The 24235-nt window shown below is 33.0% G+C and overlaps 1 protein-coding gene across 1 annotated transcript; it reads right to left on the bottom strand.

Annotated features, from left to right (window-relative positions):
• Positions 1–537: 537 nt before the first annotated feature.
• Positions 538–22918, bottom strand: LOC141813028 (protein CHROMATIN REMODELING 19). Its single transcript, XM_074700938.1, has 10 exons — positions 22315–22918; positions 22066–22183; positions 15018–15058; positions 14693–14943; positions 14434–14614; positions 11615–11800; positions 11384–11551; positions 11155–11313; positions 3227–3298; positions 538–543 (listed from the first exon to the last, which is right to left on the bottom strand). The coding sequence occupies exons 1-10, from the start codon at positions 22870–22872 to the stop codon at positions 538–540; spliced, it is 1740 nt and encodes a 579-aa protein (XP_074557039.1). The 5' UTR covers positions 22873–22918.
• Positions 22919–24235: the final 1317 nt, after the last annotated feature.

Raw genomic sequence — 24235 nt, 5'->3', positions numbered from 1 at the left:
TTTGATAAAGTATATTAAGATTATTTATTTATAGCTAGAAGTTGATTGAAATTATTAATCTAAGTTCCAGTTTAATTATTTTTTTCCTTTTTTGGGCATCACGCAGGCGTCCACACCGCGGCAAAGGTCGAAGCGACCTCAAGCACCCCCACAGGGATGCGACAACCTCTGTGTCCCTCAAGAAGGGTCGCTGCGGGGATGTGGCAACCTCCATGCCCCTCGTGGAGGGCCGCCGCAGAGGCGTGAAGGGTCACCGCAAGGTCACGGCACCCCCCATGATCTCGCGACAACCTCGCGATCGCGGTGCCAATATGTACTGATGTCGATCCCATGCAGGAATGATAAATACTGTCCGTTTCGGACAGCACAGCTCGGTATTTCAATCAATGGTGTTAAATATGCAAGGATTGTTACACCCTAAGTTGGATAAGACTAGACATTATAGGCATTATATGAATATCGATTATTTTAGTTTGAGAAAGAGTGATAGAAAAAAATTAAGAAATGAGACTAAAGTGACCGAAAATCAATTTGAATTCATGCCTGAAAAATCGACAATAAAAGTTATACATCTCAAACAAATAATTAAAAAGTATTAAGAAAAAAACAAGATTTACACATGATATTTATTGACCTAGAAAAAATTTATGACAGAATCCTAAAAGAAATGTGGAGAATTTTAAACAAGAAAGATGTGGACGTAACACATATTGATACAATTAAGGATATGTATAATGATATAATGACAAGAGTGAAAACTCCAAGTGAATTAACAAAAGTGTTTCCTAAAAAGATAGAGTTATATTAAAGAAACTCTAGGTTGATATTTTTTTACAATAGTCATGGATGAACTCACTGGGTATCCAAGACATGTTTCTTAAAAAGATAAAGTTATATTAAAGAAAAAATTTATGACAGAGTCCTAAGAGAAATTATGTAGAGAATTTTAAAAAAGAAAGGTGCTAACGTAACATATATTGAAACAATTAAGGATAGATATGACGATATAATGACAAAAGTGAAAACTCCAAGTGGATTAATCAAAGTGTTTCCTAGAAAGATAGAGTTATATTAAAAATTCTAGGTTGATATTTTTTTACAATAGTCATGGGATAAACTCACTGAATACATTCAAGACACGTTATATGCATGTTATTTGTAAATGATATTTTTTAGCAAATGAGACACATGAAGAAAATGTTAAACTCAAATCTTAATAGAAAATATTAGAGTAAAATGTTTTAAACCTAATAAAATAAAGTTAAAATATATGAAATTTAAATTTAGTAATATTAGATGTAGTAAGACAATTGTTAAAATAAGAGATAACGAATTAGATATAATTGAGAGTTTTAAGTATCTAGGATGATTTTTGCAAAAGGATAGAGGAGTTGATAGAGAGATTTTACATAAAATACAAATAAAATGGTTGAAATGGAGGCGAGTATCAAGTATTCTTTGTTATTGTAAGGTAGCTCTAAAGTTTAAATGGAAATTTTATAAAATGATGATTAGAACTGCATTGTTATATGGAGTTAAATGTTGGGCTATGAATCAAGCACATGAATAGAAAATGAGTAGTAGAAATGAGAATCTTTAGGTAAATGTGCGGGAATAAATAGGATAAGAAATAAAAATATTAGAGAAACCTATTAGGAAAACTTTAAGAGACCCATTTGAGATGGTATGGTTATGTATTAAGACAATTAATAAATATCCCAATCAGGATGTAAGATTATGACAAATATGCACAATTCATCAAGGAAGAGGAAGACTAAAGAAGTATTAGTTAGTAACGATAAAACAAAATAAAATTCATTTAAATATAAATGAGGATATAGTAAAGGATTAAGTCTAATGACGTAGGAGGGTCCATATAGTTGAACCCACTTTGTGGGATAATGATTTAGTTGTTGTTGATACTTTTGATTAATGTGTGAAAGATTATTTGATTTTAATAGCTATTCTTCAGATGAATACTATAAAACTCAATAGAGGAGATTATACGTTACTCATGTTGTCAACATGATAATGTATAGTTTATCGAACTAGTATCAATTATTTATTGGTTGACTAAGTGTAACATCTTTGTAAGTGACTTGTAAAACCAAGAAGTTCTTGAAATTTTATTGGTTTCTGCTTAAAATAAAATATTTAAAGTTAAAATTTAACAAAATATACACTATTAATTTTGTCTTCTAATAACTCTTATTGGTTTTTGCTTAAAATTAAAGGTTTAAAGATAAAAGTCAACAAAATATACATAATTAATTGTGTGTTACTTTAACTCTTACAAGTATATACTCATTATGTTGTTAATAATTTGTTTTCAAATAAAGGCATATTTCAAGTGACATTTATTACAGGGGATTTAAGTGGAAAGTATCATAGTTCTTATAAATTTTTGAAAAGAGGTTATCTTGTAAATTTCTTTTGAAATATATATAGAGATACTACTTGTAAAGATACTTAGAAAGCTATTAAGAAAGTAGAGTTTGTTCTGACATTAATTCACTAGATCTTCCATGTATGCTAACTGACGTTGATATGATCAAAGCATTGGGCAGTGAAGCAGCAAAACATTAAAAAAAAATAAGGCAGCAAAAAAGACAATGTTAAGATGAATGCCTCTTATTCTAGAAAGGGTAAAGAAGTACTAAAATCTAATATCAACTAGATGTAGCTCCATGATAAAAAGGGTATCCCAATACACAAAACTCCAGCCAATGCAGGGTCTCGAGGAATGGTCAGACCACATTGGATCAATTGTACACAGTTTTATCTTGCATTTTTGCAAGAGACTCTTTCCGCGACTCGAACTCGTGACCTCAAGATCACATGGCAACAACTTTACCATTGCGCCAATGCTCCCTTTCTAGATGTAGCTCCATGATAATATAAAAAAAATAGTGAAATGGTACTAACATTCTCAAGGGCATTATTAATCCTATAAGAGTTAAAGCAATTAGTATGGAAATTATAATAGGTACAAGGTGAAAATAGAAAAGTTCAATTAATTAAAATGAAAAAAAATGATTTAATTGATTTAAATATTAATGGTGATAAAACCTTTCAAAATCTAAATGAGGGGTAGAATTATGGATAATGATGATTATATTATGATTATGATTATGATGGTTTTTCCAATGCTTCTTTATCTTTACCAGTATGCTCTGTATAATAATATTCTTTTTATATTACAAGGGCATAAAAGAGGGGTAGATACCTGACATTTAGCTGATCCCAAGATATGTTCATCTGTCACCTTTGTGTCATTGTCACCATGTAAAATTAGTAACTGGAAACAAAAAAAGTAAAAGATGAATGAAATGACATACAGATTACAAGGAGAATGAACATTTCATCGTCATTTCTCGTCAACTTATCATAATCAAGAGAAAAATTTTAGAATGGAAATGTCATAAAGTGCAATGTATCTTGTACAAGAATATAGTAATGGCAACAGTCCTAAACTTCATCATGCCCAAATTATATTCAAGTGAAGCATAAAAGTGTGACGAGTAAGAATGTGAGCAACACTCCCAATTTCTGATTAGCACTTGATGCGCTAGTACATTTTGTCTCACAAATAATAGCAAATAATTCATAGAATAGTATTTTAGCCAAAGCCACCCAGCATAGTCCTTCAATTTAAAAGCTCAAGCACTTGTAGACCTATTTAAGGCTTTAAGCAATATATCTCGCACCTATATAGTTACTGTTAAACACAGCTTTCATGGCTTGGAATTTCAAATTCAGAAAAAAATGTTCTTATTGGCAATCCATCTATATACACACACACACACATCTTCATGCAAAAACATTGTACTTTTTGACTACTCTAGTGAAGTTGGCCTCCAAATCTATCAAAATGCACAGAAGTTAAATATGATATTGAGAGTACATGATCAATTTCAAGGCATAATTAATGAGATATTTTGTTATGAGCAGGCAGACTTCAGCATGGACAAGTAATTGTAAGGACTATGGCCACTCATAGTAAACACTTTGTTAAAGATTTTTATTTTTAATTCACTATTAATTTTCTTTCTTCTTTGATAGACACAAATAAGAGAATATAGTCTGTCTTTGAAGAAGATTAAATGATTACATAACAATTTTGCAATATCTGCAAAGTTTAGATATAGTAATAATGATGCCTCTTAAAATTTTAAGTTTAAATTTTTAAATTTCAAATTTTTTAAAACAGTTTGTTATATTTAGTAGGATAAGTTAGATCTTTTCTTTTAGTGTAAGCTATCTTCCAGTCAACTTTTTCAATTTCAGTAAGCTCCTCCTTGTAAGTTTCATAGTTGTCAAAATCTTGGAGATTAAATAGTTAAAAAATTGAAATTTTCAATAAGCAAAGTATATTACATTCAAAATTGTGTGTATTTACATCCATTTTATTTAAGACGCCTATGAGCTTTGGTATAGAAAGAAAGCAAGTACTTTCAAGTATTTGATTGTTAGGAGTATATTCTTAATACCAAAAATTGATAAGGGTATTTTCATTGGATACTCCTTATCAAGCAAAACTTATAGTATTTACAATAAGTGATCTTTTGAAATTTAGAGTTATCTAATATTGTTTTTGATGAATCTACACATCTTGTACCCCAAGCTCCACTTATAGATGCTGACATGGAAGAGAAAGTTTATAACAAACTTAAAAGAACATGAGACAAGCCTTAGTGACATGGATAACACACATCAAGGGAGGAATCAAATAAGTCTAATAAAGGAGAAAAAGGTTAGGCTAATTCATCTATAAGCTTTCCTCTGGCATATAAATAAGATTCCAAGCATTCGATAATCAACTTGTGGGAGATCCATCACAAAGGATACGGACTCATTCGCTTTTCAAACATTTAAATAATAATGTAGCATTAATGTCTCACATTAAGCCAAAAAGCATGAAAAATTAGACAATGTTGATTAGGTGTTTGACATGCAAAAGGAGAGAAATAAAGTTCAGTTGGGAAGTTAGTTCCAAAGCTTTAAGATTGGGTGCACAGGAACAATTTAAATGAAATGGAATCAATGGTTTGTGAGTTTTAACTAGCTCGAGGGGTTGAACAATGATGACACATATGTACCTATAGCACATTTCAAGTCTATTCCAATTTGATTACCTTTTGCAGCCTTCCATGGTTTTATGTCATATGGATATGTTAAATTACATTTAATGAATTTTTTTATAAAACATGTTGAATCTTGGTCATCTTGGTCATGGTTTTATGTCATATGAAGGTTTTATATGATTTAAACAATCATGTTTAAATAACATGTTATATATAAAAAATCATGAAAAACAAGTGTTTTATCACATAGGTTTGCATCGATGATATTGTTTTTGGTTCTACTAATAAATATTTTTGAATAGGTTCATTACTCTTATGGAGAGTGACTTTGAGAAGAACCTAGTAGCTCAGTTGAATTTGCTTTGAGCTTCAAATCAAGCAAACAAAGAAAGGAATCCATATGCAACAACGAAGTATGTAAAAATGCAACTAAAGAAATTTGCAATGGAGAATAAAAAGTTGACATCCACTCTCATGGGCATGAATAAGATTAATAGCAACAATAAAGATCAGCTAGTTAATTCTAAGCATTATTGGAATATAATAGGTAGCTTCATATATTTTACTACAAGTGAGCTTGACATTCTCTTTTTTGATGTTTTGTGTGATTATTTTCAATCTAGTCCAAAAGAGTCTCATTTGACTATTGCCAAGGCATCTTGAGGTGCCTTTATATGGTATGCTCAAATGGATATTTTTTGACCTAGTGGGCTACACTAACTCCAATATGTTGGTTGCAATCTCAATCAAAAAGACAAGTGGAGGTTACTAATTTTATGGCTCTGATGTTTTGATAAAATAAATTGGCACAACAAAAAGGTTTTATGTTTTGACTTGAGTTATAATCCACTGTTTGACAAAAGTGGTATATGGTAGTATTTTGAAGCGCTTTGTTCCTAAGTTTATGACTCTTCAAATTTATATTTTGCTACCATGATAAAGTTTGTTTTTATGCTTGTCAAATGAGGAGAATATTTGATGGTTAAGTGAGTCTACCTCCTAGCATGAGAGTTTATTGATTAAGATATTTCTATACATGCTGAAGGCTGGGAATGAATGGTTTGATCTCTTAGTTTGATTAACTAATGGGTGTGATACATTTATTGAATGCCTAATTTGAGGGGCTTCCTAGTCTAAGGTGTGATGGTTCGTAGATGCCCAAGTCAACGAGTAGTGGCCTTGTAGACATGATGTAGTCATTCGATGTCTTGATTATGAGGGTGCTATGCTTGGATTCAAAGGCATAATGCAATCGTCGGATGTCTTGATTGAAGGGGAGTTATATAGTTGAGGGGAGTCTTTGACCTTTTCACGTATAAAGACAATAGAAGTCACTTGGTTGTTTCGCAATAGAAATGAAAAACCTAGACTATTATTCCAATTGACTAAAGGAATCATCCCAAACCATCACAATTTGATGCAATCAATTGGATGTTGATAAGTTCAATAGTCCAAGTTTAAAAAATATTATTCACATATAACTAGAAGATCTTTAAATGGAAACAAACATTTTTCATATAAAATCATTATTTTTTTGCTTCTAATATAATTCTCAAAATGGGTTAAAATAATTACTAATTATGAATTTGATAGTATATATATTATTGAATTAGGTTCTTTTAATGCAATATAACATTATCGAATTAGGTGTTTTAATGCAAAAATAAGAAATTTTAGTGAATCAATCATTTTTTATACTTAGCATCGGAAATCATTTTTTTCAAAATGTCATCATGTCAAACCTAATATTTTCATTTTCAATCGTCTCATTTGAACTAAGTGCACATTTTTAGTTCATTACAAATAAATTTTCAACAATGATCATTTTGAACTGAGAGTGCATAATCAAGTATATTAGTTTCTCATGATTGGTCATTTGCATGATTAATTCATAAATTTAATAATGCAGCGTAATAAACATTACAGTACGCAATATCAGCCTAACATCTCACGTATCATCTAATGTCTTTAATTTTGTTGAGATGACTAAAGTTTTATCGTAATCTTTTCAATGTGATCATGTTGATTAGAACCATTTATATAATCTATAACACTCCCTCTCAAGTTGGAAAATAAATATTGATCATACCCAACTTGTATAAAGATAATCAATCTAAACCCCATTAAAAATTTTTGTGAAAATATCTCTTACTTATGATGTTCTCATGTATTCACATATCATGTAAAGATCAACCCTTTTCACAGACAAAATGACAGACAATTTCAATTATTTAGTTTGCTCATGAAATACACGATTGGAAGCAACATGTAGAATCGTTTGGTTATCACACCATAATTTGGATAGTACTGAAGTATTAAGACCTACTTCAGTCAGAAATTGATATATCCAAATTATCTCTCACATAACTTTCGCCATAACTCTATATTTGATTTTGCACTCAAATGTCAGACAACATCCTACTTTTTTACTTTTCCATGAAACTAGATTTCCCATAATAAAGACATAATAACCAGATGTAGATCTTTGATCATCTTGCCCAATCTACAACTGTCCAATGATTAACTGTTGAAGGAGTCATATTCTAACTCACAATACTGACTCAATATGCAATATTTGGACAAGTCACAGTGAGATAATTTAATTTTTCAATCAATCTTCTACATCTATCAAAATTCTCAAATAATTCACCATTTTTCGTAAGTTGTAGACTAGGAGTCATTGGAGTACTACGTGGTTTAGCCCACAATTTTCTTATCTACGGCAATAAATCGAATACATATTTTCTCTTAAATAAGAAAATTCCTTTCTTACTTCTTGCTTCCTCTCAAATAAGAAGACTTACTTGTTTCCTCATCCTCCAACTAGTTCATTAATTTTGGTATTATAGATCATATGACAGGTAATTCTAACTTGTTCCTTACTTTTCAATGATGTACGTCTACTTTTATTGTTACTTTAGCAGATGAGTTAATTCTTATATTCTTAGGTCTTTCAAATCTGTTATACTATGTCATAAGCTTACCTCAACTGTCTTTAATTTAATTTTTATAAGCAAACTCACTCGTACATTTAACTGTTGTGTCTCATTATTTCCTAATCATTGTCTTTTTTAGGATCTTATAACAAAGAAGATTATTAGTAAAGGACATAAGGCCTCTACATCCTTGATGCACACGTACCTATCGCCTGTTCGGGAATAATCACCCAGTTCAAAGCACATAGTCGGTTGGGTTATCCTTCTCTCCTAGTATTGAAGAAACTTTGTTCTCAATTTTAAAGTCAATCCTTATTAAATTGTGAATCATGTCAGTTTGCTAAACACCATTGTCTTAATTCAAGTCCAAGAGTCAATAAACGAACTAGTACTTCTTTCGAATTAGTTCATTAAGATGTTTGGAGACTTTGTCTTATTATGTCTCAAACTGAATTTAAGCATTTTGTTATTTTTGTTGATGATTATTCTCATATGACATAGTTATATTTGATAAAAAAAAATTATTCTGAGTTATTCTTTCATTTATCTACCTTTTATACTTAGATTAAAACTCAATTTAATATTTTTGTACAAATATTGCGAAGTGATATTGAGAAGGAAAACTTATCAGAATCTTGTAAACTTACATAACTTAACAACGACCTCTTTTGTAGACGCGCCATCTCAAAATGGGATCACTAAGAGAAAGAATAGACCTCGAAATCTAGGCAACGACAGATCTAGGTAATAAATCAAGCTCTAGGTAATAAATCTCTTCCTAGCTAAACACATCATCACTGAATCCCTGGATGATGTTGTTCAAAAGCTTCCATGCTTCTAGGTCTTTTTATTACTATTCTTTGTTGCTTTCAAGTCCACCTTGTGTCAAGTCATTAGTCCCTCGAATGCACCAAACCCTACGAGCTTATTCTACGGATCATCATTCACCCCTCACCTACAAGCCCACCTTGCTTCGAATTGCCCTAGAGTATACCTCATGTAAGGTTCTCAATATCTCAGATGCACTAAGATCTCCTAGCTTACTACAGGTGGCATCCTTCTTCCCTTATCTTCTAAGTCCACCTCAAAGAGCACCTCATGTCAGGCCCTTGGTATCTCAAATGCAACAAAATTTTCAAATTTGCTCCATATGTCATCCTTATTCCCTCGCCTTCCAAATCAACCTGTGTCAGGCTTTCAAACAATCGAATCAACAACCACTCAATTCAACTCTGTCAAGTTACCAAGCTCCACAAGTTCCTATCTACAATGTTCTTTGTCATACATACTTAATGCATACATCAGAAATACATGTCAAACGTAACTTAAATTTTTTATCAAACACATCAAAACAATTAGATCCAAGTCAACCACTTAAGGGTATTGGTGCACGCATATATGCATGAGATTTCAAACCATGGGAGAAAGACCTCTAAATCAAGGAGGGAGGGTAGTTCTATGGAATGGATGTGAATGTTGTAGATTAGTGTAAATCTAGCTTAGCATGGAAAAACTAGAGATTAACTGTATTTTATTCAAGGGAAGAGCTTAAATCCTTTCATTGCATCAAATCTAGTTTTCTAGCTGAATCAAATGTGAGTCAAGGAGATTACAACTACTTTTATTAACAATGAGGATAGCAGTTAGGTAGGCAAAGATGGCTAGTATTGTTAACGGCAAAGCACGATGCTAGTTGCTCATCAGCAATGACAAGACTGAGAGGTTTGAAGCTAAGGGAGGTAAGTTTCTACTAAAGAGAAATGTCAAGTTTGTTGTTAAGACAAGGAAAAAGGGGAGAGGAAAACAGGAAAACAGTCTTATAATTGTAGGCTGCAACGAACTTGCACAAGTCATGGTTACAGTTGAATGTAGGAAGAGATGATCCTTTGAGTGGGAGATAGGATTTTGTTAGTGGAAATGTGATTTCATCTGTATAGAGGGATGGTCTTGAAGATGCTAAGTAAGGTGCATGGATCACTAAATTTAAACTCAATGAAAGGTAGAGAAAAGATCTGTTGGGTTGAGTGTGCAGTGAATCTAAAAGATACCCACAATAGAGGAGTTGTTGTTCCAATTTATTAGGGAGACAGTGAAAGCCACCTTTGGAGGAGGTGGAGGGGAATAGTGTGGATTTGCAACTTGGTGGGGTTGTTGCCTTCTATAGAGATTAAAGATGGCAAGCGGCTTACTGACTAGGATGACAAGTTGGAAAAAAGGGATAAGATCCTAGGGAAAAAAGTCTTGTATGAATTGAGGCATCAAAATACAATAAACAAACGAATGGTGATGATGGCTTATAGAGATGACATAGACGAGGAGGAGCAATAGGCTACGTTTGGTGCAGAAGACTCAATTGGCAATGACGCTTGCACAAGAGAAACACTAAAACACTAGAGTACTAAGAGCACTAAATCAATAAATTTAAAATTCAACTCTTGATACAATTAATGAAGCATGAATAACAATAATCTCATATAGAAAACAAAAGTCACAGATAAACATTACTAGTGATACTTAACATTTGGAAAATCAAGGTTGGGGTCACTTTTAAAGGTTTTAACCTAAACAAAATTGAAAATAAATTAAAATATTTTAGGAGCAAATAAACAAATAATTGAATACTTAAAAGGGCATGATCAAATATAGATCCGTTATACCTTAAGCGTTATAATTGCACAATCAAAATCAAACTTCATTTCCCTTCTAAATAAAAGGATCTATAAAAATAAAGCTTAACAAAGTCTAAATCTTAAAAAAAATTAAATTCAAAATTTGCAATGTAATGTGACGATTAGAATTAGTCATAAAAAAGCAACAAAACCAAGGATTCCTTGAATTGTTAGCAAGATTTTTTATCAAAGCTTGTAACAACATTCTGAAATTTACATCAACTGTCAAATGTGAGCTTTCATGTTAAAAAAAAACAATAAATTCAACTATAAAAAAATATATAATGCTTCCATTACAACCAGCATGATATTAAGAAGTGGAATTTGACTTTAGGAGAATCAAAGGACATCAACTAAAAGCAAATAAAAGATTCTAATGTTCATAGCGTATTCATAAAGCTAGTAGGGGATAATGATTGCATAAATGGGGCAGATAAGATCTGGTGAAATTGTAATACTGTATACCTGGTGAATTTCAAAATCATTATAATTCTTGATCTCTTGGATGGCTCTTTCTATGCTACATTCAAAACCAAATACACCCTTTGGATACAGCACTTCAGCAACACGAACAACATCTTCATCACTGTACACGTGTCTAACCAGCAATGGATGATTTGCAATCTGATAAAAGAATGTCATTCATCTGGTTCAAAAACATATCATATGTAAGAATGAAAGAAATTTTAGGCACCTTGCGAAATTGCATAAAATAATTGGAAATTTGACGTTTGGGGAACAGATCAACTCCAGATGCAGAAGCAGAAGACTTTGAAGCACGAGCCTGGGAAGCTGCACGGTATTCATTTATGGCATTAACATATGCCATAGACTGTTGCGAGCCCATGTGAACATAATGAACCTGCAAAAGTATTGAATGCATGTTGAACGCGCAAAACCAAAGTTAAATTATCTCAAGGCTTACATGTTGTATCTTTGGAACAAGTTGCTGCATAACATCGGACTTCAAGCGCCTTAATATGAATGGCCCTAAAATGGATTTTATCTGTGAGATCATATCATTATCTTTTGCATTCAACAACTTTTTCAGGTCCACATCCCCAGTGGAAAAAATATCAGGCATCATAAATTCTAACAATGACCATAACTCCTGCAAATGTTAAAACATGTTATCACAATGTTGTTGAGCACTCAGGAGCAGAATTATGACATGCTAGCCAATGCATCTGACAAATGGAAGAGCAAGGAAATATAGGAAATGCCTGTGAAGACAAAGGTAACAAGAAAACTAGCAGCATACAGTATAAATATTCTTCAAAAGAGTAAGATTTATTGACAAAATGGTTGGAATAAATGGTGAGCTAGAGAAGGGAATAGCCGTTCGCTGAGATTGCTCACTTGAGTCTACAAAGTTAGTTAGTGGATATATCAGTGTACAAACAATAAACTCAAGCAATACAAACAATTCTCTTACCACTTCTCTATTCATGGTTCAGAACCCCGAATCCTAGTTCTTACTCTATGGCATATATGACTCACCGGTAAGTCATCCCTATTCATGGTTCAGAACCCCAAATCCTAGTTTTTACTCTATGGCATATATGACTCAACAGTAAGTCATCCCTCGAATCCCTTCTATTTTTTCTCCTTCTCAGAATCTTCCGAGGTAGAGAAACCTCTTACAAACCTTTCTTACAAGATAAAAACAAGAAGATAATCTAAGTAATACAATAAGAATACAACAAAGACCAGTACAATCTTAAAGATCTTCTTTGGACTTGCTTTTACTTATATTCATTCATATTCTTTGACTTTCAAAAACCTCCAAAGCTTCTTTATAGCCTTCATGTTCTACCAGCAACTTGTTCTATACGACAGCTTCTACCTTTTGTCTACCACAATTGCATATGCTTCATGTTGACTGTCTGGCTTTTCAACAACTTGAATTGAATGAACCATCTCTCGATAAGCTGATGTAATATAGCTGGTAGAACATTTGACTGCAGCTATCAACTCAACAATTTTATTTTAATTTTCTCATTGGACCAACCAATTAACTAAATCCAACCCAGTTAACTGTCCAAAGTTGACTCAGCCACAAACAGAAACATTTTGTTAACCAACAAATCAGCCTGAGTCAACTCACTAACGAGTTGATTGAATCCAACCACAAGTCTACTAAATCATCAACTATGCTAAACTCTAAGGACAAGTCCTCATCTAAATCGAGGAACTTCTTTATGTTGCCAAGAGGTGTTACCTCCAGGACTTCCTCATCTTGCCAAGAGCCCTTACCTCCCAATCTTCTCTTTACTAGAGACCTTACCTCTAGGACTTTCTTGTCTTGCCAAGAAGCCTAGCCTAGACTTCCTAGCTTGTCAAGAGGCCTTCCCTCCAAGATTTTCTTTGCCAAGCATATGATCAACATTACTTCCAAGATTTCCCTTGCATGAGGCCTTGCCTTTGAGATTTTCTCTGTCAAGCATTCAATCAACTTTGACTTACCAAGTCTTTCACTAGCCAACCATCCAATCAACCTTAATCTATCAAAACTTTCACTTACCAAATATCGTGTCAACCTTGAACTATTAAGACTTCCACTTGCTAAACATACGGTCAACCTTGACCTGTCAGGACTTCTTGGAATGTCAAATGTTAAGACAACTTTAATCCATTAGCACTTCATTCACTATCACCACTTATTACTTCTCATATAACAACACTTGTTGGAATTCTTTGATTGTCAAATATTCAATCAACCTCGACCTACTTGAAAACTATATTAGCCTAACTTAAACACTTAAGTCAAACCAAACATCAAAACACCATGGTCGATCATGACCAACTTGGAGCACAATTGCACCAAGAAAAAAAAACAAGTGAAATTTTTAACTTTTTCTAGAGGTGCACTATCATGCTATCTATGGAAAGAATTCAAATCTTGATCCAATGCCAATTCTAGTGCCTAAGTGGAGACTAGTGGAGTGAGATTGTGCCAGTAATGACCCATTTTGACACATGGCATGGGGAAGGAGTATATGACATGTCGATCTTCCTTATCCTCCTCCCTTCCCCCTTTTTCCTATGCTTCTTCCTTCCTAGGGTCACTATCCATACCGTAGGAAGGGTTGTCTAAGAATCAACATAGGGGAACTCACAAGTACAAGCTGCCTATATCAAGCCATATTGACCAAAGTTAAATTCTTGACATATAGTGCTGAACCTCTCAAGATCATTTCATCATATATGCTATTGCCTAATGTTACATAATCAATGAGCATACGTCTAGAGATGGACACAATACACAAAATATTCAGAAGTAAACTTGTGTCTCTAAAAGAAACAAATAAATAAATACAAAGAAAACCAGAGCATCTCGTAAGCCAACATAAAAGGAAAGAGCTGATATAGTGAGTGAAGAATTTTAGATGACGATGGCCTTTTACTTTCTACAATTAGTATACAAATAAAAACAAGTACTATGTAAATATATATGCATGTATATAATTATAGAAACTCATTTTGCTTTAAAAACAAGTACTTTCTAAATTACATACATGTATAAAATTATTCTTGGTTTCATTACTGACATCATCCTAAAAACAAGAATGAAGTATAATAATGCAAGTGAGACTTGGTGCCTGGACTTATAGGAATAGAGTCAAAACATTTCCAAACTCATTAAAACAGCATTAAGTTTACTATTCACTTAGCTTTTTGCTTTCTAAGCAAGTCACAAGTTTAAACAGAAAAAAAAAAACTCTAAGAAGGCTATTGGCATACATGTAAATCATTTTGAAGTGGGGTTCCTGTTAACATTAGGCGTTGTCGTGCATTTTGAGCTACAGACATAAGGTTTTTCCATCGGAAGCTATTCTTATCCTTTAAAACATGAGCTTCATCCATTAGAACACAACTCCATTTCCATCGCTTCAATGCCTTACGATCATCTCTCTGTTGTGAGCTGAAAGTTAAACAACACAATATTTATTGCAAATTATATATCAAATCCTCAAAAAATAAACAATTTGGATGAACAAACCTGTGTCGTTCAAACAATGAGTAGCATGCAAGTAATACATTGAAGGAAGGAGGCAAGCCAGCCTTGCCAAGGGAGGTTAATTCCTTTGAATAAGTTGTTCTCCCACTTCCGTGAAATAATAAGACAGAGAGTGATGGGCACCACCTAGTCAATTCTCTTTTCCAGTTCGCTAAAACTGAAGCTGGGCAGACGATCAGGTGAGGACCTTGGTCATTGTTCAAGTGCTTTAGCAAGTTTAGATATGTTACGGCCTGGATGAGAAAAAAGTAATCAAAGCTTATCCAATCTCAATTATGAAGTCAAACTTTCATTGAACTAGACATACCTGCACTGTCTTACCAAGACCCATCTCATCTGCCAAGATGGCTGAAAATGAGGTACGGTTAGAAGGCCTATACGAGTGTTTTATAAGTGAAGTTAAAGAAAATTGTGAAACCAATGAGAAAGCATCAGCCAACAACAGACACACAGTAGAGGTCAAATTGCTCAATTAACTGATTCTGCTTTCTCATAATACTTTAGGAAATAAGCCATCACAAATAAAAATAAAAATATCAGACACATATTATCAACTTCCATGAATCTGTAAATCAAATACATTGTAGCAGCATTTTTTTTTAATACATATTACATATAATTTTGGATTAGAAAATGATTCCTAATTTTGGACAGGAAACTAATCCTTAAGATATCATCGATATCATCAACTCTTACCATTCCAAAGGATGAAGTGCTTAACAATATTGACATTATAATAGTTGAGAAATAGCGATTTTGTTATCCACATGAGGAGAGAGACTACAAGCTGTTTACATAATTCAAAGCCTAACAACATAATACCAAATGACAATGTGGGATTTATTATAACTCATATTTCTAGCACTCTTTCTCAAGGAGTTTAGATTTCTAACATGTCCAACTTATAACATACACCAAGTTCCATTAAATGGTTTGTTAAAAAATTTGGTCATCTATTTTTGAGAAAATGCATTGTGTATAATTCTTCTTGGACATGGCATATTGAATGAAGTGGAAAACAATTTCAATGAGTTTAATGCAAAGTTAAAAATATCGAGTCGTGCCGAAGTTTCATTCCTGGACCAGAACAATACAGTTTTGGTACCGTAACATGTCATACCGGTATAATTTCAGTATTTTTAAAATATAAAATATATTAACTAAAAATAAAAAAATATAATCTAAATATTTAAAAATAAAAAAATAAAAAATAAAATTTTTTAAAAAATAATAGGATAATTTTAAGAGGTTTTAATTAAGCCTATTTAAATTATCCCAACTATAACTAGAAGTTGATTATTAAAATCTAATGTTTAAAACCTAAGTTTTAAAAAAATCCATGCCCGACCGCGACGGGGCACACGTGGCCCGCACAACACCTCCGGAGGCATCGTCGGACTCGGCCGACGTCTCATCCCGATCGAAATGTTGTGCCAGTGTCAGTGTCAGTCCACTGACGGAACAAAAAATTTCATCAGTTTCAAGCGAAAGGGCTCGAGATTTCAATCCCTAATTTAGTATGTTTTTGAAAGGTTGAATTGTCTAATGTGTTTAGTTTGTTTTTGAAAGACTGAATTGTTCAATGCAGATAGCCACATGATTATTAAAATTGATATTCATTAGTTTAGCGATTATAAAACTAACGTGTTAAGAAAAGATTGAATAATCTTATAGATGTTATGTAATTCAAAATCTTTAAATAGATGATTTGCAATCTCCTACATGTCAAGTTGCACAGTAAAATGTATTGTTCCAATAATTTTAAAAATCCGATGTCACACTTATCAATTATGTTAATAATCATGCTAACATGACACGTCTTGGCATACTACACCACATGTCAAAATGAATTACTAGCTTGTTTCTCTAAAAAAAGTTAATTTAATTGATTCTCTAATTCTTATTAATTCTTATAATTTTATTTTTATAAATAAGTCGAATAATATTATAAAACTAATATAAATTCATTTTGACATGAAGTTGAATAAAACTATTTGTAATTCAATTACTAGGTATATAATCATTTTAAATGTATAAAATTTAACTAAACAAAATTGAATAAGTAAATCTTATCCAAATTCATCTCGGCATGTTAGAATACATGTAGAATGTATCGAGTATGGTACGATATAATACAAAAATTCTAATGCGACTAGTTAATAGTAGTTTATTTTTACAGCTAAATAAATTAAGTGAAAAGGGAATTAAAAAATAAAACTTATGTAAATTTATCTCATCTAATGAATGTCTGTGTTGACTGTAGCACAATATGGTGTTGAAACCATACAATTCCAGTCGGAACATAAACTCCAACATAGAAAAATACATTAAATCTTACCTCTAGATATGTAATTGTATTTTATTCTTTTATCTTCTTCATTTTCTTCCTCTCTCCATTTCCAATTGGCCACATGCACCATATGTCAGCACTTTGGAAGTACTGAAAAAGTAATAATCTGCTTAAAGCCTAAGCTAAAATAGACCTTCTATAAATAATAGACCAAGCATAAACAAAATCTGAGAATTAACTGTACAAATATACTTCTTATTAATAAGTATTTTCCTTTATACAGTGTAATAAAGTGCAAAACTTTTAGCATTACTTTCCAATAGAACTTAAGTTTCTCCATGCTGATTTATAGAATCAGAGATCAACTCAAACATGAACCTTGAATAGACCTTCTATAAATAATAGGCCAAGCATAAAGTACAGACCAAGCTTTATCCCACTTGTGGGGTCAGCTAAGAGAATTAACTATACACATGAATATGCTTTTTTTTATAAATAACTCCATTTTCCTTAGGGGTTGTCAAAAATGAACCCGACCCACCAACCCGGCTTAAATTTATCAAGTTCGAGTTAAGGGTTTTCGGGTTAGGGTCGGATTCAGATTGGGGGGTTTTGAGTTGAATTAAGTTCGGGTCGGGTTCGGGTTGACATGAATTTAGGATTTAGGAGTTTTTTGGGGGTTAAATCAAATTTTGTTTTGAAAATTAAGATGTTCTAGAAGAATGTTAGTATGACAATGATGAAGTATTAAGATAAAGTGAAGAATTATAGGGGAAAATAGCAAAAAATTAATTTTTTTTCGGATTATTCAGGTTGGGTTGGTCATGTTATACGAGTTCGGGTTTAGAGTTTTCGGGTTGAGTTTAAGTTCGGGTTCGAGTCGGATTCAAGTTCGGATTTTTTTATAATATTTTTACTTCGACCCGACTCAACCCACACGAATCGACACTCTTAATTTTCCTTTACATCCTTTAATAAAGTATAAACCTTTTAGCATTACATCCCAATAGAACTTAAGCTTCTACATGCTGATTTACAACATACCACACAAAAAAAGACATTCGATATAGTAGTTGATAGAAAATGAGCTTCTTGGGCAATCCTTGATCATGTGAGCAAATCATCACCATCATCTATAAAAAAATATACGATTTGGGAAAATCAAAGTATCCAACGATTTGCCTCCAAAAAAACTAACTCGTCGCAAAACATAGAGATACCCCGGATTTATAAACAACTTCAACTTCAAGAAATTATTCCAAAATATTTGATAAAAATTTAGCTATAGCAATCTACAAATGTTCCCCGGATTTATAAACAATTTCAACTTCAAAGAAATTATTCCAAAATATTTGATAAAAAATTAGTTATAGCAATCTACAAATGTTTATGATGCAAAAATATCTCTTGCATGTTGTGTCAATTGTATCAAAGAGTATCACGTAATGCCAACGCTCAACACCTTTTGGTATGCTACCACACAATATGAATTTAAATTGAGATGTTGTTATTATTTTTGTTTATCTTGTGACAATACAAATAATGTCAAACTAACATTCCAAATAGAAAACAAAGTATGACATTAAATAGTTGTCTCATATTTTTCTTTTTCTTCTTCATATTCTTTCTCCTTTCACCCCCAGTTCTCCACCAACACCATCCTTCGAAATGTCGACGCAATGCCAAAATAAAATGGCAATTTTTCAAAGGGCGCCCCTAAAGTTACCGAATTCCCAAAAGACGCACCAAGTTTCATATTGCTCAAAAGACACACTTATTTCCGATTATACCTCTTTCAACCTTTAAAAAATTGAGTTTCTTTATTTAAATCGAACTGAACCAAACCGAATAAAAAAACTTAATTATTTCATTAAGAAGTTTCATACAAAAATGATTGATGATCCTAAAAAGCTCCTTTTTTAATTAAATTTATGTCATTAAACTCATGATCATTCCTAAATTTATCTATATTTAAAAAAAATAGAAATAAAAAAGAAGGTTAATAAAAAAATATAAAATTAAAGGAATGTTAATAAAAGTAATATATATATATTTTTTATCTTTTTTAAATAGCTAATTACAAGAGAAAAAATGAAATACAATTAAAAAAAGAAATTAAAAATTAAAATTTAGATATTTAAAAAAAATAAATTACCTTAGTGTTAATTTCTTGAAACAGATGGTGTTGATTTCTTGAAACCAGCACAGTGGTACTAATTTCTAAGAAATCAGCACCACCACTGTGGTGTTATTATTGGAAGACTTTGAGGCAACTGACCTAGAAGTCAATTTAGGAACCTTTTACTTAACTAGCCCAAAGCAAAACGTAAATCTAACTTGGGAAGAATTTTGCATTTTGAGTCAGAATAAACCAAATTAACAAGAAACTTAATTAAAGCCTAGCCTGAGTCAAACCTAACCCTAACTACAACCAGATCAAACTCAAACCAAACACCAACCTTAACCTAGCCCTAATTTATTTACTTAAACAATTTGTTTGCTACTTATCCAAGATTTGTAAAAATCTTGGAGATATTTTCAATCATGTCTATGCAGTAAGGTTTTGGCACAACTCGCCCTCCTCTCTTCAATGGCAATAACTTTGCCTACTGGAAGGGAAGAATAGAATACTATCTTATGCATGAGATAGAAAATTGGATGATCATAAAGGTATGCTTTAAGCTACCTAAAAATCCAATTAGAGAGCTAGTTGACTTCAATCACTAGACAAGTGACATCAAGAAGAAGGCTCGGTCAAATGCAAGAGCCACAACCACATTACATAGGGTCTAACTTAGGAGGAACAACTGAGTAAGGTTGGACCGTTTAACAATGCCAAAGAGATATGGGAGAAGCTCATTGAGCTTCACAAAGAGTTAATTCCCGAACCGCTAAGAAAGATCTACTACTTAGCCAACTCCAAACAATACGGATCTACTACTTAGCCAACTCCAAACAAAACAAATGAACGAAGGTGAGTCTGTGAGTCAAATATATAGTCACTTCAAGGAAATCTTAAACAGAATACATGATATCGACGAACAAGTCGATAATTGCGACTTGATAAGGTACATGCCCAAAGCATTTCCGGCGATTACTTTATGGGCATCAATAGTCGATGCTTTAAAGTATCTAAAGATCTTTTAATTATTAAGTTGGACAAATTCTTTTATAATTTTAAACTTCATGAATTGAACAAATTAGTCTTGATGGAAAAGAGAAGGATATTGTCTTAATTGTAGGAAAACCAAGTCAAAATACAAACCAAAGGAGGAAACCGAATCAAAATCCGAGTCCAGACCTTTGACTGATGAAGATGATCTATCTTCGAAAGTTGCTCATTTAATCAAACAGATGATCCGACGAAAGAAGTTCTCCCGAAGATTCGTGAAGAAGGAGATCTCAAAGAAGGATCTTACAAATGTCCGATGTTTTGAGTGCAACAAGAGGGACACTTCAAAACTGATGTTTCGAGTGAAACAAGAAGGATCTTCTCTAGATCTACTGAAAATCTAAAAATCAAGGCTTCTAAAAGAGATTACAGTGAAAGAATGAACGGCCCCATGGTGAAGCACAAAAGAAGCAAAATAATAGGTGCAGAAAAGGCAAAAAAAAAAAAAAAGATAGAGAACTTAATAATACTGCAGAAGCTGAGAAATTACTCTGGAACTAAGTCAAAGAAGCAAACTAATCTGCCTAAAATTGAACGAATCTGCATGATCTGTACTGAGCAAAGCAAACAGAAATTTGAGCTGGGAACTCATGAAATAGCTACGAATTTTTCAAGTACTTGTCAGGACGAACAAAATAATTTGGAAATGACAATGACGAATCTGAAAATCCCAATGAATATGAATAATCTTGAGGAAAGAAGAAGGAACCAAAAGAATTCTGCAGATAGCTAAACGAACTAATAATGTGTGATGGTGTAGGGAAATTCTTTGGATTTTTTACTCTACCAAGATATATAGCCTTACTTGTGAATATAAGAAAATATATACATCCATGTATGAATGTCAATTTACATAAAATTCTCTAATGGCTAGGTCCCCGAACAAATTCTAAGTGATTTCTTGAAGCTGATAGCATATGCATCTACATACCATATGCATTATGTAGGGATTCAATCTCACACCACCTAAGCATCTACAAACACTTCATGCAATGTAAGGATGTGCTAGACTTCAAATTTCAACAAGAAAGATAGTCAACACATGAAAGTGCGGTCAATCATGCAATGCAAAGACTAGGATTATCTAATATTATATCCATGGTTATAAAAAGGCTCAGGTTGGACCAGTTAGATAACCACCTAAGCAAATTTCGAAAGGGACCACATAGCAACTACATTTTATCACATATGGCCTATCTAACTTGTATGTGATGGAATCAAATTAACTTAAACCCTTAGGCTACTCTATTTGGTAACTTATGTCCTGTAAGTGTCAACTTAAACATTTATTTTTAAGTGATAGACACTTTAACTTTTAATTACATAGATACAACTTATATATATGTGTGTGTTATCTATGCAGTGTTGATTAATCTGCATCATGTGTTTTACATTATATCATTGGCATTATGATATTACTTTCTATGTAGAAGTAGGAATTGGATGAGTCAATAAATATAGGAAGTATGTTAGTCTTCTTTAATATTTTATTAACACAAATATTTTTTTAATGTTTTTATTATTGCCCACATATTCCCTTGGATACTAAATATGCTCTAAGCTATGGGTCGAATGCATCACTGCCTACATACAATTTTTGAAACCACGATATTATCTAGAGAGTGTTGCTAACCTTACTATTATCACAGGGCCAGAAATACAGGCATTAAGTGCAATCCTTTGACTATCAAAATTATTCTATGGGGAATAGTGTAGTGGTTGCCTCTCATATTCATTTTAAATAAAAAAAGTTAAATGAAAAAACAAATCCTCTTACAAACAGGAACAAGAATTCAAATAGGGCAGAAATATTAACAGGTTTTACTTGAAGAAGCATGTTTCAACAGAAAATGAATCTACTAGTTAATAATCAATAGTCAAACAATAATTTACCTCCACCGATTCTTTTTCTGTACAAAAGAAGAAGAAAATTCACACCTACAAGCTGATAAGGCTTCAAACTTGGCTCAAAATCAGATTCCTCACGAGCAAAAACAGCATCAATATCTTCCTAGATGCATCACCACCCAAAACAAGCACAGATGGGCGCATAAGGAAAACGATAATTTTCAAAGAGAAGCCTGGTAATCAATGCCACCTAAATGGTTGTCCAGAAAATTCAGCAAAAGTTGAAGCAAGTACCTGAGTAACAATCCTGCACGAAGAAGCTTCAACTTCAGCATATCTATCGCAATTGGAAATGGAGGAACCATAAAGCTCCTCCCTTAGGGCTGATGATATCTTGCCACATTTGCAAAGAGCTCGACCAACGACGTCCGCCTCTTCCACTTCTAGGTCTTCCTGTAGGTTCGCTGTTTCCTCCTCCACGATGTCTGCTTCATCCTCTGACCATGAGATCTCTTCGTCATCAGGCGCAGCCGGCCGGACCTCGACCACTTCATCAACGTCGCTATCGTCATCCACCACGAATCGCCTGCCCCGACTGCCGCAGCCATGTGGGGAACGCGTCACCTTCACATCGTCCTCGCCCTCGCCTTCGCCTTCGCCTTCGCCCTCGTCCTCGTCCTCCAAATTAACGGGGCTATCGTGTGAGCCGGTTCCCCCGGAGGCACGGGGCTGGTAGGCGAAGGATTCGATGGGGGGAAGAGATGGGAGCTTGGTCCTCTTGAGGACCTTCGAAGGCTTGAAGGTGTGATTCTCCCACTCGTCATCGGAGATCTCCTCGAAGGCGCGCCTCATATGATATACGATCGGGAGGAGGCCGAGCTAGGGCCTAGAATTTGGGTTTAAGATGGATTGAGAGGCGGGAATTAAAACCCTCCGGAGTCGAGGGAGAGGGGCTTTAAGACCATGACGGTATTTGGCGCTCCAACTAGACTGCCGACTTCACTGTTGTCGAGTCCGAGACGAGACATAACAAAGAGAGAGAGACCGGAAACCATTTATTTAGTAGTTACTGAAAAACGGAAAAGTAGTAAATATAATTACTAAAAATAAGTTCTAAAAATAACATGATTTAATTGTATTATATTAATTGATTAATATAAATTAACTTGTTTGAAAATAAATATTTTTATTATTTCAATAAATATTAATTTGTAGAGTATGTAATTTTTATTTTTTACAATTTTAATGAATTTTACTTCTTATAAAATATATTATTATTATTTTTATATTATTTCACATGTAATCAATCCTATCTTCTTTAAGAAGAATAACTCTTTACGTAAATAAATTGATTATTTTTTATGTGCAATCACGCCAAGATCTCTGAACTCTATTTTTGAACCAACTCATGATTGCAAATTCAACTAAATATTAATTTAAAAAGGGCTAGATTGAATTGAGAAATGGGTTTAGTTCAGGTCAACCATATTAGTGCAATCGGGCCCTATGTGATTGTTATCTATCATTGGATTTGATGTTTGAGTAAAAATTATGATTTAATATGCATTTGATTTGTGTATTAAGTTGTGCAAAATTTGATGGATATACATGCGGAGATGATTTAGTGTGGTCAAGATGAATAGAGTTATCTATTAATTTGAGATATGAAAATATCATATCAAAATGGAATGGAATAGAATAGAACATCCAAAGAACCTCTGAATGAGTATCAATAAAGTGCAACTGTACTTGTGGAGGTGAAGACAATCTCGTGGCACCAGAGCGGTAAGGTAAACTCTTAAATAAGTTGAGTGTTAATAGATTGTACGTGGGAGAGAGCAACTCTTAACTTAGGCAAAGACTTTATAAGATTGATGAGGTGTATTAGAGAGGGATGAATATCACTTGGTTGATCGTACTTGCCTGGATTGTTAGTACGCAATAGAATATATATACATAATAAAACAAATATAACAAAACAAAAGCCCACCAAGATTCAACTTTACGATTCTGTCTCAATGTGAATTCACTATCTTTCTCCTTACCAAAAATCCTCCGAAGGTAGAAAACCTCTTATAGATTCCCATCTTTACAACAACGCAATAATACAAAAGATATAATAAAAATAATAATGATATAAATAAACTTTATAAAAGATGATGGCTTCTCGAAGTCCTAAATAGAAGCAACACTCGTCCGCCCCGTTCCAAGCGCC

Source organism: Curcuma longa, chromosome 20 (assembly GCF_044706935.1).
Source record: "Curcuma longa cultivar G26 ecotype Majalengka, Jawa Barat chromosome 20, ITB_CL_G26_1.1, whole genome shotgun sequence".
Taxonomy (NCBI): domain Eukaryota; kingdom Viridiplantae; phylum Streptophyta; class Magnoliopsida; order Zingiberales; family Zingiberaceae; genus Curcuma; species Curcuma longa.
Note: the sequence above shows the minus strand (reverse complement) of the source record. Positions and strands in the feature narration are given on the sequence as shown.

What these genes read in the sequence shown, in the direction of transcription:
- LOC141813028 (XM_074700938.1), bottom strand. Translation starts at nt 22,872, where the DNA reads ATGAGGCGCGCCTTCGAGGAGATCTCCGATGACGAGTGGGAGAATCAC. An exon ending in CAGAAAAAGAATCGGTGGAG is followed by an intron (nt 15,059 to 22,065) that starts GTAAATTATTGT and finishes CCTCATTTTCAG; the next exon opens with CCATCTTGGCAGATGAGATG. An exon ending in ATGATTTTGAAATTCACCAG is followed by an intron (nt 3,299 to 11,154) that starts GTATACAGTATT and finishes TTTTGTTTCCAG; the next exon opens with TTACTAATTTTACATGGTGA.